Below are 21223 nucleotides of genomic sequence, written 5' to 3' on the forward strand. Positions count from 1 at the left end.
AAAAGATATTTTTAAAATGAAGGGTTGCTACTTCGGATATTATCGTCTTCTGGCAAAGTACACTACTACGGTCTACCTCATTTTTATTCTTTAAAAAATGTTTCTGATGACACAGTCTGGCTAATTCGATTAGTAATGATTGCGACGACGAGGTTGCAGCGATACGTTGAAATTATTGGCGAACTTGGCTTCGCGGAAATAGTATAGGAACTAACCAATGAGGTGCGCATATGTATTATGCATATTATGCCGCGTCGTTTGAGCTTTTATATAACTCCGTTTCGCTCGCTGACGTATCGATTGCAATAACGAAGGCTGAATATTTGCTAAGACCGAGCGGATGCGAATCAACAAGGAGTAGGGAACACGGCTGATGCTGAACGAAATAATGATGAATTGATGCCCACTTTTCTAAGCGTATGAAACAGCTGTTAGCTTGGGAGTCTTCAGCGATACGACTTCTTATTCTAACTCGAACGGTGTCAACCAACTGTTATCTTTTGTTCTTAATCATTTTCTGACACCAAACTGGAGTCTCCTTACGAACATAATGGTTTGATGCGCAAAAATGGGGCACTTGAGTTAAGGGGAAGGACCTGTTTAAAAGGCTCGTAAAAGACGTTATGGCGAATACCAAAAAAGCGAAAACCCCTCACAATCACGTGTTATAATCATCCAATTTGGGAGACATCCTTGACATATAGCAAACCAGGAAGTAGCATGACAAGGACAGCGTAAACCACGAGTGAAAGTACGCAAATTTGTTCATCTCACGAGGATGCAGCATGATTGGCTTTCCATATTATCGCGTTCTTAATTAAATTTCGATGAAAACGGATTGTATTTACGGTAGGCAGAGTACTTTTGAGTGAAGTGCAACTTTTGCATGCCAAACCAGCATCAGGGCGATTGTAAATGAAACGTATTACAAGCTGTTCTGCATTTTCCTCTGTTATGTGACATCGTGAAAATGGTCCTCGGAAGCGGACATCATTATTGAATCTTACCTTATTTATAACGTCTACAAAAAAAGAAAATTCATTTTTAGTTCCATCGCAATTCAATGGTAACCCATTTTGGCTGTTGGTTAGAGGTAGAAAGAATGACTCAGAAAGCGGTGCAATGAAATTGTAATGAATCGTTTCTTTAGTCGTTCTTGCGGCCAGAAACAATTTTTATTGCGGAAACCTATTTGGTGCTGGCCACACAATTAACTTAAAGAGAAGTATACTTCAACTTAGCTTATCAATAAAAATGTATTTGCATACAGTGGCAAATTAATTAAATACGTACACTCTTGCAAAATCGTTTCCGGCTAGATGGGCAACGGATGCTGTGCCTTTCAAATTCTGTACCTCAGCCGTGCAAAATAAGGACATACCGGGCTGTGTTTTCACGAATTCACGATCTATACACCATCTACCTCCGTTGCTTTACACTTCGTTCATGCCTTGCTCTATGCGTTCACGTTCTGCCGGTAAGCTCCGCTTACCACGTCATGGCAAATCACGACAAAGTTTTCGTTTTCATTTGGTTTCTATTCTCCCTGATAGCCAATTTTAGTTTTAAATGCTTATTACTGGTATAAAGTACTGCAGGAATAAATTTTTTTATATATATTTGCTCAGGGCTGCTGATCGGAGCAATGGGGTAAGAACACAGTGCGTGATTGGACGAGAACGAACAAAGACATGGAAATAGGTATATAAGGGCGACTTAGTGTACAAGATCACTCTCAACGTGTGGGGAGAGGGCTCATATTAATCAATTTAGCTTCTACCTTGCCATTACATGGTCACAGTCAAAGGGATGAGGCGTTTGTCAAATTATAAAGGCTGGATCGGTTTTAATAGGATTGGACTAGGAGGTATAACTGTCTTATGGTACGATGAACATCTATGATATAACAGGTAATATAGGTTTTGTAAATTACATTTTGGTGCTCTGAGGGCAATGTGTTTAAAACAACGAATATTTCCTAAAAGAAATTAAGGGCAAAGACTCAGGTTGGAAGGGGGGGGGATAAAGTTCCAGAATGTTGCCATTGACTTCGTGAATAAAGGAACTTTTAATTTTTTACGTGAAATTTGATTAGGATGGAAATTGCGGGTAAAGCAACATAATAAATTAGTGAGTTACTTTCGAAACGCAGCGTCATGTTCGCTAACAAATTTCTCCATCAAATTGAAGATATCCGTTACTGGGGAATACTGCCTCCCGTTAGCATGTCACCTTGTCCCGCGTCGATAGAACAATTCCAAACAAAATCAACCAGTTTCTTATACATTTCCAATATATAATTTTTCTTTTGCTTCTGCCACTACGGTCTAAACGAGTCATGGTATGGAAATAAAACTGGTTTCGTGTGCAGATTTCATTTTTTCTACGAGTTTATCTTTGATTCTTTCAAACTTCTTGTAAATATTGAGTTGGGCAGGATCCTTGTTTATTGTCACCATTGCGAACAGTGATCATCCCGTTCTGCTCTTCGCCAATTTGTATCACAATCTGCAGTTTTAAAAATGAAAGAACAATTAAAAACACAATAACAATGAGATTTGATTCGCCAACATGAACCTACCTGATCCCGTAGTAATTTGGTGAGACGATTCGGATCGGAATCTGTCGCGTCGTCGTTGCCTCCGAGTTGCAAGTTGTGCGTCACCTGAAGTGGTTTCTCGTTGGGCGCCAATTTGGCCACGTATTTTGATGGGAAGAAGCCAATCTTTCCCAAACACTTTCCTCGCCACCAGTCGGGATCGCTTGCATCGATCACTGTCACCTTGTAGCCAGCCCTATTTCATCGAATTCAATCATCAAACAATGTCAATGAATCAATAATGGGGTCACATACTATAAGCCTTTGTTAGTAAACTAAAAAATGATAATTACTTGAGATCGAGTTCGTCCGCTTCTCTGCCCTTGAAATTGAAGAGGACAACGTAGAGATTGGTGGGCAAAAGCCTCTGTGCCTTCTGTCCAGAAATTGACAGAAAAATACGATTAATCGTATTAATTGCATATATCCCCCCCCCCCACAAAAAGAATATAAATATAATTTAAGAAAGGAATCAAATAATGCTAAATAACGCGTACGGGCGAGGGACATGGAGAAGCGCTGGCCGAGCTCTGCGATTTTTCGTTTTCGTCCGGCAATTCGACCGAGTTCATCCTTATGTTCCTTGCACTCAGCAGCAAACGGCGACTGTGGTGCACGGGACTCGAAGGAGCTGCGTGTATAGAAAAGAGAAAAACAAAGTTTCAAACAAATCCCAACGAGTTAACATGATGGTCCTCGTACTATGAATAGAACATAACATTTATAATTTAATTTTTTTCCCTCTCAAAACCTTTCCCCATTAAAAACGTACGTGAAGCGAAGCATAACGAAAGATAGATTTCGTAAATAAAATTATGTACGTGTGATATAAAAGCATCCGCTGCAAGATATTATTATATACACTTAGATAAAGAGTTGACACACACAAAAAAAAAATACAAGAATAAAAGTAAGAAAAAAAAAACAAACAAACAAAGAGCGTAGAGAGCGGAATCAAGAGATCAAAAAGAGCCCAAGAGTCAAAAGCCAAGAACCAGTTGCGGCAGTTGCAGTAGTAGCATGCTCGAATTAGAGAGAAAAAGAGAGAGATGTATGGCGAAGACAAAGCGACTTGAAGCGCGTTTATAATTGAGCTTCATGCACGCGCGTTTTCTTTTCGCGAAAAATCGATAGTGGAAGTATGTACGCTGAATAGTTGCGTAGCGGTGGATATAGACTGGGTTAGTATGTGTTGCAGTATGTGTTACAGTTATAGCGGAGTATGGAAAATAAAACGAACGAAAACAAACAAACAGAGGAGCGAGAGTAGGACAGAGCTAAAAACATTGGAGGAGTGTTAATGATAAGTAGTTCCAAGTAGAAGTCCTTTACAAGCCAGTTAAACAACGAAACAAAGCAAAAATAGTGGAACAACGACATGTGCAACGTAATACAATAACCAGCTCTGCGACGCGCGGAATAAACTCGCTATAATAAAAGAAAAACAGTTTAAGAAAGAGATGAAGTAAATAGATGGCGAGGAACAAGAATGACAAGTTTTCACGTTGTCGGAAATACGGTAGAATATAAGCGAGTGCTTACATTACATACACATATACGCAACCGTAATAATAATGTGCGTTGTATAAGAAAAGGGCGTGTGGCTCAAGTGAAAGACAAGTTTAGATAACCCTGTCCAATCAAACACAGACGACAGTAGAGGCAAGAAAAGCAAAGACAAAGAAGAACAGTACTTAACAAGACGTTCCAATTCGTTACTCGTTTACACAATAACAAGAAAGCACCCCACTTTTCTTATCCACGTCAAATACATCGATCACGCGTCTGAGTATATCGAAGCGCTGCTGCAAGTTGATTGGACTTATTGTAGACCATCTCGTTTCTTTTAAATATATGTGACGAAGGTAACGCGAGCCGTAACGAGGTAGCTACGCAAATAATTAAGAGAATTACATTGACAGTAGGACGACGCCTGACTGTTGTGAGCGCTGTTGCTGTTGAGCGTCCCGCTGCTGCTGGTCGTCGTCGCCGTCGGATTGGACGAACGGTGCTGGGTGAGACGGTGGTGACCGTGCGGATGGCCGTGCGAATGGTGTCCGCTTCCGACGCCCATTCCGCCTCCGACGTGGTGGAAATGCTCGCCCGACTCGTCCAAAGAGAAACTCTTCATCCGCAAGTTGAGCTTCTGGTGACGGCGCGGACTGTGCGGCGCTGTGAACGAAGAGATTGGAAATGGAACATCAGCAGCACGCACGTCAGACGGAGAGACAGTGAGATTGATGAACCCAATCAGAACAAACATGAAGGGCACATACAAAACGAAAATGGACGGCTCAATAACACGCCAACGTCTGTTACTCTATTTGCCTGCAATGTGTACATCAATAAAAGTATGGTGGAGCATTCGGACTGGAACTCGGGAGGCTTTGGGTTTACGTTAAAAACCACGGCCATCTTCGGTCGTAATCAAAGCCACAAGTGTAGTAGTTCACCTTCCAGTTGAGAGTTGATGTCAACGGATGAACCAAAGTGGTTGAGTGCTACATTGGTTTCCTATCCTGTTCGGCAAGTGCTCCAGGCCCTACCCTGGAACCTTCCTCTGTAAACGTAACGACCTTTTCAATTTTGGTCCAATATTTGTTTTTCTTTCTCGTACAAGTTTTCAGACTTCTGGCTGATTGACCTTTTTACAAGACAAACTTTTCCCATATGTTTGCAAAAGCAAATTCAAAAGTGGGACGCTAATCATCGTGCGTTTCACGCTAAACGAGATTGCGATTAGTGGATGGAGTTCTTCAACTTGGGCAGATGGGAGAGCAACCGAATGAGTTAATAAAATCAAAAAAATGATTTTCAATCATGAAATATCCAACAACGATGACGCGATAGAAATGTTCCACCGTAGTGTCCACCATATCAGCCATCGAATTAGTGAAAATGAAAAACGATCTTATCCTCTTTGACACGTGACTCCCTGCCCTGTTACTCAATTTTCAAAAGGATCATGTTGGATGTAAGCATGTAAATGCTATCTTATTAACATAACTGCATTTCTTTCTTTTCCTAGTGCCTCTGTTCTCAATTGTCTTATTTTTTCCATGTTTAATGGGAAGTTATTTATTTATGTTGTCCCCTTTTAAACAAAAACATATTCCGACTTGACTTTATTTTTCGTTTACCTCTTCTATCATTGTCTACGTCTCCATCGTCTGTTGGCAACGGCCGTTTTTGTTGTTGTTGATGTCGCATTGTGTAATGTAGGTCGATTTGACGCATTCCCTCAGGACGACCACACTCTACCCTCATCCACCGGCCATATAACTCGTCTAACTTGATTGCTAGAAAAATGGTTCCGACTCTGAAACGCTCTTTGACGCATATAATAGGGTTCTCGGCAAATGCATCACGATGATGAAAATCAAATAGGACAAGCAAATGCAGAGAATCCCGAGAACCTTCTTCTTTTTCTTTCTAAAATGCGCGTTTGTGTCTCTGCACTGTGCACATATTTACCTGAACTCGACGAAAGGAAAGAGGCAGAAGGATCTCCGACGCTGAGTGAATTGGGATTGGCTCTCCGTGATGATGACGACGTGCCCGGTTGCAGCTGAGTGGATGACGTGTTAATACGCATGACACCCGCCGACCGGTTGATTGCTCCCGTGCTGCTGCCTAATGATTGATCGCTGGCCGAGACGTTTGGCTGTTGCGGTTGTTCCAATGATGAAGACAATTGCGACGTCTGTTGCTGCTGTTGATGATGTTGCGGTCTCCGGTTACAGCTACCACCGCCGACGTTAGCCGTGCTGGATGAGACGGCCATTTCGCTCGCTTGTTTCAGCACAATGTACGTCTGATCGATTTCTTCACGGCCGAAGTTTATTGTACCGTCCTCGCCTTGCATCGTCTCGTCCTCAGTGTGTTGCTGCTGTTGTGATTGTACTTGCTGGAACTGATACTGCGATTCATAATTGACAGCCTGAATCCGCTGTGATGCTGTCGTTTCCAATTCCGAACTGGATTTCTGGCGTCTCAGCAGTCGCGATTTCGGCAAACAACGGCCAACTCCAGTCTTGCAATCGGCGTGGACGTTGATCTTGCACAGTCGGCATTTCCATCCTTGACGCGAATGGCCTTTTGATTTGTTTTATTTTTCAAAAGAGAAAAGGAAGAGGAAATTGATCGATCATTCATTCATGAGACGAAATGCTTTAAGAATCCAGTCCTGTTTTTACTGGTGTGACTCTGAGTATATTGGCGCATTCATTATAAATATATAACTCACGCAGACCCTGACGTTGCTTGATTATGTAAAGAACCTGCCCAAAAGGATCGTTGTCAATTACCCAACAGAAATCAAGTGAATTTCGAGGCTATTTGCTTGTTATACTCTATACAAAACAGCGAATGAAATGTAGATAGGTTGCCCAACTAGCGTACCCATCGACGTGTCATTTCAATTACCTGGGGCTTCAGCGATACAGTGGGTCACACTTATGTCTGCCGGCGACGCTATATGATATTCCTTGCTAAAACAAAAAAAGACTTCAAACCCAAGAAGACCTTACGTGGCTGACTGTGTGCACCTATCGACCTGTGCGGCGGAAGGTGCGCAGTGCTGACTGTCACGGCAACGCGTCGGACTCGTCTAGAAACTCTACACCTACCCACATATGCTTTGAATGGCACATGTGGCTATATTTCTAATAATTGCCACTTTACGTGCGCAGCAGGAATACGTTAATCTACTCATCTTTGTCCCCTTTTGAAAGAAAAAAAAAAAAAGAAAAAGAAAAGGGTGAACATAAAAAAAGGACCCCGTGCCATACCTCTTAGAACTTGGGAACAGACGTCGCACGGTGTTATCTTCTTGTACGTGTTCTCCTGGAAAACGTGACGCTGGCCGTCGGGATTCTGCATTAGATGATGATGTTGAAGGAGATCCGACGATGATATGGTCGAATGAAAGACTCCTGATGCACCGGCTGCCACTGTTGACGACACGCTGGAGCGCTGTTGCTGCCGCTCTGATTTGCTGCTCGAAGAACTGGGGCTTTTCCTGTTTTTATTTCAATTTCAGCTCAATAAAAACTTTCATCGTATTAAATCAAAAGGGATTTGATGATATTGTTTAGACATTTGAAAAAAAAGGGCTGTTCATCTTTTAAACACACCCAGTTGGGGAAAGGATCCCTCCTCTCAAATGATTTTTTCTTAGCGTAGAAAAGGGAAAAAAGAAAATCCCTGGCCATCAACTTAATAAACCCTGGTCGCCATTTTTTTTTCTTTGTAAACTTTGCAAATAGAACGGCGAGATAGCAAACACGGGGGGGGGGGATTTTTAAAAGGAAAAATGAGACGCAGAACGATGATGTAAAACGGTCATACCTGAGAGCAATCACGGCCATGACTGCTTGATAGAGTCGAGATCCCCTGTTGGTGGAAACGCGATTGCATTCGTTCCAAGTCATGAAAACGAAAAACATTGGAAAGAAAAAGAAAAAGAGGCAAAAAAAAAAATGTATAGAAGCGGTTACGATGCTGATTTGCCTTTCATATAGCAACCGAATATTTCTGTTCAAACAAAATGTTTTCGTTTCAAATGAAACATCAAAATCCAATTAGAAATTCATTAGTTTGAATAAATAGAAAAGAAATTACTGTTCGGTAGCAACAGAGTTGTTGTTGACAAGAGGCGGACTTGATCCAGTAGTTGAAGAAGCCGATCCTGGAACGGTCACGTTTTGTGAGGACGAGCTGCTGGTCAACGTCCTAAACGCTTTCATCCACTTGGTTTTCATGCCTGTACCACCGCTTCCACCACTTCCGCTTCCGCCAGCCATCAGGTTAAACTTACTGCCTCGGCTGCTTAGTTGCTGGAGCGATTGATGCGAGCCTCCGGAGGCGGCTGCCACTTCCGCCATCACCATTTCAGCTTTGGTTCCGTACAAGTCACGCTGTTCACCGTCAGTTTCAAGGCATATCACACAGAAAGAACAAAGGCAGAATTTCAAATGAAACATTATCCACAACCGGAGAAGTTTTACATTTCAAATAGCTATTCGTAGGAAATTAGGAAAGAAAACGAAAATGAAAAAGGAGGAACCTGCGGAACTACATTTGAATATATTGAACGGGCTGACGCAGTTGTGGTCTTACTATATTTTTTCTGCATCATTTATTAAAGTGCGCAGTGTTGATTCACCTTTCGTCGATTCAAATATCATCTTTAATTGCGTGGGCACATGATAACCACCGTCTTCCTCTTTGCATTCATTCTCTACCATTTTTTTGTGTAAGATGAATTACAGATGCCGTTGGTTTTGCTTAACGTAACGTAACAGAGAATCAAAGCACGTCGCTGTGTTGTCTTAATCGAAGTGGTTGCTCCGGTGAGGTTAACTTGCTATTTTATTCCAAAAAGCCAACCTAATTACCGTCACTGTCCTCAGATTGACGTGTGGAAATAATGATTGCCTCTCTGGGCTATACAATCCAATCAGTCTCGGATTGCATTTTAAATTACGTACACATGCTGAAAACGTACCGGAAGAGCTCCCAGCACTGGACGAATTAGTTGTTGTGGTGTACGAAACACGATATCGGTGGCAAAGAAAAATCCTTTTCACGATTTTTTACCTGAGCTTTGACGGCGGCGAGGTGGAGCTGGGCCATCCGCCATTCCAACTTCTTGGCGCAGATCTCCTCTTGCAGCTCGTTGGCTTTGTTGTACGAGTTTGACTCCAAACTCCTATTTCAATAGCGAACACTTATTATAGTTGCATACGGTGTTATTAATAGGAAGCTAGTTAAAACGATAAGTCTGATTCGATACGGTGACTTGCCAATGGTGGCTCGAGAACCCAAGGCACTTTTAGAAACATCGTTAGTCAAGATATTCAAGATAGAATAGGAAACAGAGCACCGCAGATACGGAAGAAAGGGAATGCCCGGGCTGAAACACTTCAACAATGCAGAGAGGAAAAAAAAAAGATCTACGGTACAAGAGCCATGAGAAGGAGGCACGCGCGAAAGTCAATACAGCCCAAGCTTGGAAGCTGCACAGGTAAATATAGCCGTGGCGTCAATGCATGGCTTTTGCAAAATAAAAAAGCGAAGAGAGTTCTGAAACATTCTCGCGTCTGCTGTGCTATCAAATCGATGACTTCCTGTCTGCCCTTTGCTTTTATTCCACTGTTGTGTACTTCTCTATATATACGTACTTTACCTCACCGTGCAATTCACAGTTCGAACAACGTACAATTTCATGACAATCAATAATGTATGTGTCGCTTGTAACGTTCATCTATAAATAACAAGTAAGAGAGGATTTCTAGGTAATCTTGCCTGCTGAATGCATCAAACAGTTCCGCATAGACGTGGGGATGGCCTTTATTGTCTAAAAGGTCGAAAGTCAGAGACAAGAAGAGAAAATAAAATTGGGAAGCAGGAAAATATCGAGCAAGCGCAAAGGTCAAGCGTGTCCTGTATATCATAACATACACACAGCCACTGCAGTCAAAAGGCAGTCAATGCGCTGCTTTCCCACAACACAACGTCTACCTTACGGACGACATTGGAGTTGCAACATAAACACCTTTTACAGCTGTACGAACGAATCTAGCTGTAAATAATGCAATATTCTGCGGCCCCCCACGAACAGAGATCTGCGAATCCAAACCTCTTCAGCGTAATGGAGGCCTCAAGAGGGCGATCTGAGGATCGCGACAACCATGGGGGTCAACTGTATATAGTCCTTACATTCAACAACAACAAGAAAAAAATGATTGACTGCACTCTCTTGGTCTGATGTAGCTACACAGCCTATAGCCCAAGTTTGGCAGTCCATCATTACACATTGTGTAGCCGGACGTGCCATTCTGGACCCTCTCTATTATTTGCTGCACTTGAACGCTACTTATAAGTTTACATCCAACTTTGTTGTTATACGATCAGAGTGCTAATGGTTCTGAGAACTTCATTAGCTAAAGAAGAACATGGGGGACTACTATTCTATGTTTATTCTTCTGAAAAACAAAAGCTTTTTTATTGATTCGAAGGATTTGTCGCGAAGTGGGACAGCGGGCATACACTAGTCATCGCACAGCCGGAATATGTGTTTCCTTATTTATTTATTTTCTTCTTTCACCAAACAACAAATAGTAGTATTGGAATAGCTGTGGTTGGGTCGATAAAACATGAGGGCGTTTATTACGTCTCGCGTTTGCTTTTTTTGGGGGGTTGTTATATTTTCTTTTTATTTCTTTACCGGTACTAAGGGTAAAATGAAACCGTGAGCGCGTATCAACACACGCGTAGATTGTCTTTCTTCTACTCTATTAAAGACCACAAGAAGACAGGCAACTTTTTTCTTGTTCTAAAAATATGTGCTATATAACGTCACGGTCAATAACGGCTCCTTGTACGTGAGGTATCAGAATCTTCGTGGAACATTGCACGAGGTTATTGGGCCAACGTGAAGGTGAAGTAACAGCTAAAAAGAATTTTAACTGGCTCACTATACTAACGAGGAGAATCTAGTTACGATGAAATTCGATTTCGTGAAAATCTACGCATGCCTCCCGTGTAATACACAAGTTTTTTTCCCTGTCATTGATTACTCGTTAATCACGAGCCGTCGGTTACTTCATGTCAATCAATGCTCTTAATATTCAATCAAGTAGAAAACCCCAACTGAGAAGTCCAGACATTTCCAAAACAATGACGGCACTGTTGAGGATGAAATTGTTCTCGTAATCTCGTATAGTTTTTCAACTGAATTAATTAAGTTCAACAAAAAATGTGGGTGCGAGACAGGGGGAGGGCATCCTATTTGAATAAGATTGATGGTGACAGACTGGAATGATGATGGTGCGTCCTACGGGCAATGCAAATTGCTTGCTTTTTATGATTGCTATAATAAAAAGGCAAGCGCATAATCAGTAGCGTACCAATCCTAAAAAGAAAACGGGGCGCAAGCGACATTTATCTGTAGCAATGGGAGGTACCATAAATGCTTATGACGCATACTTTCCACGTAAGCATAGAAAATAAACTGATGGGCCGTTGAAAAACAAACGCAACGCACAGATATAAAATGTAAACACATTTTTCATACCGCTGCTGAAGGCGCGTCAGCGATTCGAGACATTCGATTAACTGGCGTACGTGCGCCTCCACCTCGGCCGTGTCCTTCTTGAGCGACTCGTATTTGGTTCGTAGAGAGAAGCCGGCCAGTCGATCGAAAACCAATTCGTCTTTCAGCACTAACGACGCGTCCTGCATACGTGCCAGCGAAATAGTTGACGATCGATGTTTATGAATGTTTCTAATTTAGGGGGATGTGCGTATTCCTACGGCTGTGAATGATTCGAGATACCTGAATATCGTGCTGCGAACATGATACGCTGCCGGGTGGAGGATTTCTCGGTGGTATGAACGTGAACTTGTTGAACGAGCTCGGAATAGTTAGCACCGATCCGCCTCCACCGCCGGTGCCTGCGCCACTTCCGCTGCCACTACCACCAACCACCGAACGAACGAAAGTTGCCAAATCCGCGTGAGGGTTGACAGCCCGGCAATGATTCGCCAGGGCATTGTAACGTTTCGATGAGGTTCCTTCCGCCTGAACGGTAATAACATGGGTGCAAACAGAATCAATCATCCAGGGACACAAAGGCAGAATGACTCTATATCTATAGATATTTTTTTTTATTGATTAATAAATCCGATCTCAGTTAAGAAATAAATAGATGGATGTATTGATTTTAGGTTTTTTGGGAAGGTAAATACGATACAGCGATCGGTATAAAGGTGAACTGATGAAAAACTGGTCTTTATACTGTATAAATAACGTATCATATTCGTGAAAGCCGTTTCTTTTCCAATTTGTCAAAGCCTTTATGTACACTTTGATATTGATTTCACAAGAATTGTGAAGATAGAGAATGAAATGATAGTGCTATTGCATTTCGAATGGGCCAGCATCTTGTTATGAACTGTTGAAAGGAGAACGGAAGAGGGCAAGGTGTACATTGCTGAAGTCAAAGTCAATCATTGAAATAAAACTGATTGAAAAGAGAAGATCAAAGACAGGCATTTTTTGAAACCTGATGGAAAATCAAATCAACATCAAAGTCATCTTTTTTTCTTAAACAGCAATAACGTCAGCATTAAACCTGATCACGATTTCGGACCGTGCTGGTACTTTCAAATCAGTTTTCACATAGCGAAATGACTTCCAACTGACCGTTCGGATGACCTCTCTTTGCACCATTCAAATTCAAATTGAATCACGACTAAGATTATCAACTTACCCTTTCCGACATGGCTTCACAACCTTGTTGTATAGTATTGGTCATGGTTTTGCTTAGGTCAACGTACACGCACTCCAATTCCTGTCATTCGTGAACAAATGCCGAATCAGAGTAACAGGTATACTGGTGGTTGTTATTAAATCCTACCTGAATTAATTGCGGCAGGATAACGTTGTGAAATTGGTCGGCCATGGCATTGGCAGCGTGAACGTCCTGCACGTAGTTGTTGTGCAGCTCAACGTAAGCAGCTAATGTCAACGTATTAGGCGCGGCCAGGTGTTGCTGGTAAGCTTCATCGTACAGTTGGTAACTCTGCTCGTTCAAAGACGAAACACATTAGTTTAACATTCTGTAATACATCTTCTATAGCCTCGTCTTTCCGTGTTTTTACAATAGCATTTCAAATGTGTCTGTTTTAAGTCACCCATTGTCGTATTGTCCTGCCATATATAGAATATGGATTCTTAGTACATGAGACAGAAAATGCAACTTCGATGTAAATATGTGCGCGTGTCCGTTGACATCGACACACGCATTCGTGTATTTCGTTCGACATGCGGCGAAATCCTATCAAAGGTCGATTGTAGAACTATACGAGGCCAGCTCATCTTCTTTAATAATATGGTTATACTGGATTTTACTGTACCACCATAGCTCTTGATGAATATTACAATGCCTCGGGTATCTGACTTTTAAGATATTCATATGTACCGTAAAGTTATTGACCACGAGACAAAAACGATGAAATGGCTATTCGACGTTTATTCAAACTTGGCAGCTAGTGCGCTAAATGGATCCAGTATCACCAGCGGGCAGCCGCGTTTTTTGGGGGGGAATCTGACTACGACATCGCTGTTGGCTTATCACTAAACGCAACGTAGGATAGCGGTTACTTATTTAACTGTATGCAGCATATGGAATGAGAACCACGCCTTTTTACTTTGCTAATGGTCACCATATTTCTTTTATACCTTTATCGATGGGCCTTCACATTAAAAAAAACATATTGCATTGTAGGCAGGCAAAAGTCCACGTGCAGCCCGTTACCAACGCACCCATTGCTCAATCCTGTTGCTGACGATGCTGTGCCTGTGGTTATTATTAACTCGCGGGTTTATCCTTCCCATCTTCCCATTCCGCCCTTTTGCCTTTATCTAATAATCAAGTGGCAGTCACTGTTGCCCGTGGCAACCCATTGGCGCAGGCAACTCGCATCCATAGCAAAGTGAGGAAAAAAACACATTTCATTCACCATCCAGAAACTATTTCACTTTCCATCAAAATGCAACAGGGTTTTCCTCTTTATTGTTGATATATTGTCTTAAAAAAAAAAAAAATTATGGGCGTGTATCTTCCGGTTTGTCTATTCTTCCATGTTTTGCTGTCCTTTTTTTTCCTTGTGTGTCTAGGCAACCCACTCGCAGATGTGACAAAACAAAAGAATCGAGCGCAACTCGCCGCACGAAGAGTGGGGGCGTACATAACGTAGCGTTAGACTAGATCTATACACAAGCTATATCTGCGTAAAATAGGCTGTGTGCAGTGGGATATTTTGAGACTGCAGGAAAAACAACCGCACTGTTCCATCAATCCTACTCAACCACGTCGTAGCAGATAGTGCAGTGTGCGTGCACGTAGCTCAGCCCAGGCTATGCCGGAAATTGAATGTTGATTCAGACCAAGTAGATAGAGCCCTATACACTGGAAACACCAAATCCATCAAGATCAATAATGCATGTATGTACACTGATGTACAAACATATATGCAATAGATACATACGCACACTCTCTTTAATCGAAGCTTGTACGAAAAAAAAGGGAAAACGAAGGGATACATGGTATTATAAACTATGTTTCCTTTTTTTTTTCATCCCTAACAAAATATATTTGTTTTTTAGATGAACCTTATAATTGACAGGAGAGATTGCCTCAGATGTGCGTAAGAACCTAACGGTGATGAGGTGAATTCAGTGCTAGGCTCTCCCAACTGATATTTCATCACCCAGTGATTCTGGGTCTAATTAAACAACTTCAATCATTGAGGATTCAGGAAATTGTTTTCTTTCTTGAATCGTTTTTGGCTTCTACGCGACATGGTAAAATGTAGGCAAAATTGTACGAACCTTGTCCAGTTGTTGCGACGCCTTTTCCAAAGCATTCTCTAGCTGCTCGCGATGCTGGAAGATTTTACGGGCCTCTAGTTTACGATGAAACGTTCCGTCAATCATGGGTCGTGATACCTGACGATTCAGGCAGTTGGCAATATCGGCCACCACAGCCGAATCCACTTCCACTTCCTGCAGCAGCGTTTCCCACACTTGAAAGAGGCCGTAGTTGCCATTCGGTCTGTTTTGTTAAGTAGACACGTACATGATAATTAATCACATTTCCTGTTACTAATCGAATTGTATCTATTCGAGACACACAGATCGATATGTTCTTATATGCTGTGCTCCTTTATGCGAAAAATGTCACGACATTGAAGACGATCATCCATCCACCAGTCAAACTCAAGCACACAGAAGTTATTAACAAGGAAACTTGAGTATAAAAATCCCTATTGCGTGCTTCGGTGAAATAATCATTGACTAATATTCCCACAATCGATTAAGACATGTTTTTTTAACGAGGGACAAGCAACTGATACATGGCCAATAAGTTAGTGCACAAGTCGCATGTCTCCGACATTTGTTTCAGGCAATCATCGGACAGAGCGCGTGCAAATGTCACGAAGATTTCCCATCAGCTAAACCATACATACAACAAACATATATCGTACATAACATGAATCGAGTTTCTTGTGGATAACGAGGCTGAAGACTTCGTCGGTAGGCTACAAGAAATCATTTCAGAATGGATAAAACCAAGAAAGGAAAACTGAACATTTTTACGATCGTGTCTGAATAGACAGACAGCAGCCCTTATTTGCAGAGGTCAATATTGATTTTGAAACAACTGCTCTTTTGTTTTTATGTGCTGCTAGAGAGGGACGTGGATACACCCTTTCCTTACACACACAAAGCTAATCATAACGTTTTACAGAAGAAGAATCATTCCTTTTTTTTTGTTTTCAACAGCTCTTCAAAGAGCGATGTCGTGTCGAACTTGGGTCACGAACTGGCCATTATAAAGTCGTTTCTCTACATAACGCACGTACGAGAAAGGCCGAGTCGACAAAATAACACGGACGGACAGTAATAACGTCAGGGAGGACGCAACGACGATACCATTTATTCCGCTGAAGTGCCAAAAAAAGCACACACAACAACAATGGTAGTAGAGGTATGCTTTTATAGAGGCTTATCAATGTGTCAATGTCCGAACCAGTTTGTCCATATAACGCAGATTCGTGTGCTTTGAATGTCAACTCATCGTTACATACAGTTCCGACAAGCTTAGCTATACTTGAAAACCTAATAACGTTATGGACATCATTACATTTCTGTAACGTACATTTTCAACCACTTTTTCAATTTTTTTTCGATAGTTATCATTTTTAAATGAGGTCAGCCTTGTCTGGCGCACGTCATCACTTGAAAATGTTCAACTGCATATATGCACGCTCTTTGGATTTGCAAAAAAAAACCCTCAGTTAAACAATTGCTAGAGGTAGCCGGGCAAACGTGTATATATGTGTACGTATTCGAATTCAGTCACGTTTATATCCCACCGTTAGCAAGGAGAGGGCTATATTGGATAATGTCTCGTTCGATTGTTACCATGGAAGCAGTTGTCCGTGAACACATACGCAGTATTGTAGGAGCTCTTTTTATTAAGGACATTTATGGCCTGCACAGACGTTATTTCGCTACTCCCAAGTCAGCTGTTCTCTCTATATGCCATTTGGCTGTGTGTATAATGGTCACCTTATCTATCGGACGACCTAATAGGGGACCAATCTCTGCACAGATTCTCTGTTCCATATCATCATAGGCAAGAACGTTATGCAGAACGGTACGTTAACAGCTGCTTGTTGTTGTCACTCTTGTCACGACAAAGTCAAGCATTAAATCTCTTCCTCTCTACATTTTCGTCATGTTTACCAACAAAATTGTCTTGCAAAGCTTTCAAAGTCTTAACTTGGAATAAGAGCAAGTTTTATTTTTGACAAAATATTTAACTACCTTTCGATCGTATCCTAAGACCCCCGTCTTGTAAAAGGTTTCCGTGACTCTTTTGCATAACCCTTCAAACTATTGATTCCCATTCACCTTTTTTTCAAATCAGAGACGCGGAGAAATGAAACTATAAAACAGAGATTTAATTCTTACCTTTCTTTCCTCAATTCGGCGTTCCTGATGCGAAAAGTCTCGACTAGTTGTTGAAGTTGTTCGCCGTGTTGTTCTTCAATGGTAGCCAATTGCTGAGTAAAATCAGAAACTGCCCGCCATCACGAATGGTTCGTAAAATAGAAATGTCACCGACGTTCCAATGGCAGGAAGACATGGCCATAAATTTGCAAAAAAAAAAAAAAACAGACACAAATCAATTTAAAGATTTTATTGGTCGTTATAATGATGAAGACTGTTCCTACTATTAAGGTACATCTACACGAAAGCAATTGAACCCACTAGAGAATAATATTGACCGAGGACAGAAAAACCTTTTGAGAAACTAACAACAAATCCCAACTGCATTGGAAAAAAGAAGTGGCAAGTGATCAATACTAGCTGAAGTATTTATTCTGGTGCTATATACTGAAAACACTATGCAATCTAAGCTGCTCAAGTTTTCGTTTCTGCCTCTACGCGAAAATGTTTCTTCAGATCAAATAAAAAGTATGCAGCGAAGAAAAAGGATTGTGGTTAGAGCACAGGAGCTATCGATCTCCTCGTGTAGGGTACAGGTTATGCACATCCATAACACAGATGTGTAAGGTGGACGCTTATTACTGCATACGATGGTTCTTACGGAGCAACGGATCCGCCTTGAAAACGATGTTTCTAAACAGAAAGCGGAAGGCCAACTAAAGAAAGGCGGAGGCAGATATGTTCTAGGCGTAGGAGGGAGTATGTCTTATTTATTTTTTTACGTTTTCGAAAACAGACGTACTTGGCTTTGCTTCCCATAATCATCTTTGCCTAGTTTCTTTGCTAACGACCGTTGCCCTGGGTAACTTAACGTTGAGCCTTCTCGAAAACATCCCATTTTGCTTCTGTTTTTATTCTTCTGTGTCGTACGTTTTTAAACTATAGTCTATATATTTATTTTTTTTTTATCATTTTGGCATTCTGGTTTGTCCACGTCCATATGTCCCTGAACGATATAAGAGCGCTAGACTATCCAGAAAAAAAAAATAGGTTGAAGATCCGCTGGTTGGGTGAACGATACTATTTCTCAGGTCTTAAAAGAATTTTTAAAAATGATACCATTACAACAGAGTACCAACGTAATGAGGACGTTTACTTCCCTATTCGTTAGTTCACAGTGCGTTTTCCTTGTAATACAAAAAAAAAACTCGTCTGTAATGAAGCGTAACACTATCCTACATTCAGCCTCAGTATGGTTGTCTTCACGATAATGATGATTAAGAAAGATGAGACAAACATCCGGAATGGTATAGCTCAGCGTTGTGTAATTCCTTGTCCACTCGTTGTCCGTACAATACACTTGCAACTGAAACGTGTCAGCGAGCTCAACAACCATCTATTGGTTGAAAGACTCCGCTGACCAGCAGGCCGGAAGTCAATAGAGTAACGTACATAGATCCCGGTATACAACTCTAAGGGCATACACATCCGTCATGCTTTCACGGAGGCTCCTGTGTAACAGATAGTGACCTCCCTGATGAAGTTCTTTATATCCTAATATGACTCACTTCTAAGAGAAAAGAATAAAGTATATTTTTTTAGGCGACAAAGAAGCGGAAGAAGAAAAAAAGCCAATCAGCTATATGTACAGATTACGAGATAATACGACTTCAGCATCGTATTTGGAAAAGCTGGAGTAGCCACTGGGGTACATCGATAAGCAGATGATAGGATAACAAAACAAACAAACAAAAACGGATGTTCTTCTAATCAAAAGAAGACAAGGCGATATCCTATCTTCTTTATTATTTTCAATCGATCTCGTACATTGTCACATCATTATTCGCCTCGTAACTTGTAATTATTATTGCCCAATCAGACGGACGGTTAAGATTGCAATATCATTACGGTTGGCATCCACCCGTAACGACTAATCCCCACTTTCCCTTGTTTTAAGAAATGATTTGCTTTGCTGTGTTTAACTATCAATCAAGATTTTTATGATAGCGACTCGCATACGTCCCTCGTGGTCGACCGAACGTCCTTTATAGCAATAGTCTATACGTTGAGCCTTAGTGCGCGAAGGACTATATGGTTATACGTGCTTAGCACCAGACACGAGTATATATATTTTGAAGGAACTCATCAATAACACGAGACGGTTCTCGTCTCCTTACCGGTTTTGAGAAGTTTCATGGCCAGGGCGCTGTGGGCTTTGAGGGCGTCGGCGTGCGCCGGATGGATGAGATCCCTGAGGACGCAATCGGATGTGCCGGAACCAGCCATGCCGGCCCCACTCGAATAAGAGTTGACCTTCTTCATCATGAATTTGCCTAGACCACTGTTGTTCTTTCCGCTTCCGCTGGAACTTGATGATGAAACGCTGAAATTGAGGGGCACAGCAGCTGTGGCAATTGCGGAGGCGGCAATAACCAGACCACTAGTATCGTCAACCGGAGTGGCCGGCGCGCTGACACTACCTCTTCCGTCGCGAGCGTTGCGAGCTGCCGCCGGTGGCGCCAGCAAAAGATTCCGGAAATCCAACCGTTGACTCGATCCCTGCGCTTGGCCAGAAGAGCTGGAAAATGAAGAACGAGTGAGATGTTGTTGGGATGTCACTGATGAGGGCGCCAGGTAGATAGGGTGGTGCTGTAACGGGTGTTGGTGCTGATTGGGTGTAGGGTGTGATTGCTGTTGCTGATAAGGATCCAGCCTGGCTAATGTTGGCTCATCCGCTGACGGATAAGCTCGATGAAAATCAAACAATAGTAAATGATCCTCCGATGTTTCACCTGACGATCCTGACCCCGATCGATGGACACTAGACTTGCTATTGGTGAACATGGTATTCGACCGACGACAGTTTAAACTTGTTCTCCTCCATATCCCTTTTTTGTAAGTCACTCAGTTGAACAGTCTTTGTCGTACGTGAACGCGATCAACAACGGAGGGCAAGTTATTTATGTTTTCCGAGAAAAAGAAACAAACTATTTGAATGTGGTGGAGGTATGTGATGCGCTCCGAGTGCGGTGACTGACTGAACTGGCAGCGCACGACACCAGCCCATGTTGTAGGATGTTTTCCAGTGCTACGTCGAAGAGAGATATGGAGGGGGGGGGGGAGGGAGTGTCGAGTCAACCGTGTATGCTGCTAGCCGTTCTTGCACTGCTGTCGCTTTCCCGTTTCGTTGTCGTAACGCCAGCCACTTCATTTTTTTGGTGTCTCCGAGTCTTAATGTCATTCTCCACTGCGCTGCTGGGCCAGTTTCCATTCTTCTCGTTTTGTCAACACAAAAAAGGTCCTATAAATTATCGAAGCGATTTTCGACTTTGAAAAGCGAAACGCGGAATGCAAATCATTCGAAGCATGCCCCTCCATCCCCGCCCATTTGTAGTCGTCAACGTATGATTTGGCGGTGAATCGAACAGAATTTTATAGTTCAAAGTCATCTTCGATATTAAAAACCATTTCAATGATTCAGGTCCTATTCAAAGACAGAGCTATGCAATAGGAAGTAAAAAGAAAAGAGAGGGAGCCATAAAATCGAGAATATTTTTAATCGATTACCTGAAACGATATTAGCATATAGAATAGACTAGCTATGGGCTTTTGCCATTCTGCATACATTTTTTTTTCTTTGACATCTTATAATAGCTGATTGCTTATGCGATTTCAATCAAATTGTAATTCTCCGAGGATTTCAATTTATCGAGGTTTTTGAATTGTCTTTCCAAGATGATGTGTTCCGTTAATTTTTACCACCGTCACAGCAGAGTTTGATATTATCGCTTCCATAGAAATAAAAGAGCGAGTTGGTAACAAAGGTATTGATTTAATGACGGCGGAGACTCGCAGCTCGACTGGCCACCCATACACGATTCTTCAGGCCGACATCCATGACCATCGTGTTGCTTCAACGTCGGACTACGGGCATACAACGCTTTTACCCCTACAGATGCGCAGCCTACAGGCTTTTTATTTCGGTTTCCGTTCCATATCACACCGCCTGATATGAATAATTTCTTTATTTTTATTTCGCCTGTACGCGCATGATATTTTATAACCGGTTATAGCTTTTTTTTTATTTTCTCGTTTCT

The 21223-nt window shown here is 41.8% G+C and overlaps 2 protein-coding genes across 4 annotated transcripts in view; both read right to left on the reverse strand.

The window, feature by feature from the left end:
• The window catches only part of LOC130691055 (putative inorganic phosphate cotransporter), an 84085-nt gene that overhangs the window by 34687 nt on the left and 28175 nt on the right, over positions 1-21223 (reverse strand). The gene's annotated exons all lie outside the window — the stretch shown is intronic.
• LOC130691526 (uncharacterized) lies at positions 1630-20145 on the reverse strand. 3 transcript variants are annotated; one of them, XM_057514485.2, is made up of 17 exons: positions 19304-20145; positions 17148-17256; positions 15000-15222; positions 13024-13188; positions 12877-12957; positions 11940-12185; positions 11679-11839; positions 9200-9311; positions 8222-8517; positions 7949-7993; positions 7390-7619; positions 6074-6694; positions 4514-4771; positions 3097-3230; positions 2893-2975; positions 2582-2795; positions 1630-2508 (listed from the first exon to the last, which is right to left on the reverse strand). In XM_057514485.2, the coding sequence occupies exons 1-17, from the start codon at positions 19968-19970 to the stop codon at positions 2407-2409; spliced, it is 3747 nt and encodes a 1248-aa protein (XP_057370468.1). In that variant the 5' UTR covers positions 19971-20145; the 3' UTR covers positions 1630-2406. The 3 variants fall into 3 exon arrangements, with proteins under 3 accessions (XP_057370468.1, XP_059351629.1, XP_059351625.1); XM_059495646.1 differs by lacking the exon at positions 4514-4771 and having other exon boundaries at positions 2893-2972; positions 19304-20144; XM_059495642.1 differs by lacking the exon at positions 4514-4771 and having other exon boundaries at positions 19304-20144.

Source organism: Daphnia carinata, chromosome 1 (assembly GCF_022539665.2).
Source record: "Daphnia carinata strain CSIRO-1 chromosome 1, CSIRO_AGI_Dcar_HiC_V3, whole genome shotgun sequence".
NCBI lineage: Eukaryota > Metazoa > Arthropoda > Branchiopoda > Diplostraca > Daphniidae > Daphnia > Daphnia carinata.

Excerpts from the sequence above, each read along its gene's own strand:
- LOC130691526 (XM_057514485.2), bottom strand. The coding sequence starts at position 19,970 with ATGTTCACCAATAGCAAGTCTAGTGTCCATCGATCGGGGTCAGGATCG. Across the intron at positions 13,189-14,999 it reads CGTCGCAACAACTGGACAAG|AGTTACCAACTGTACGATGA; the intron begins GTTCGTACAATT and ends TTGAACGAGCAG. Across the intron at positions 12,958-13,023 it reads TCCTGCCGCAATTAATTCAG|GAATTGGAGTGCGTGTACGT; the intron begins GTAGGATTTAAT and ends CACGAATGACAG.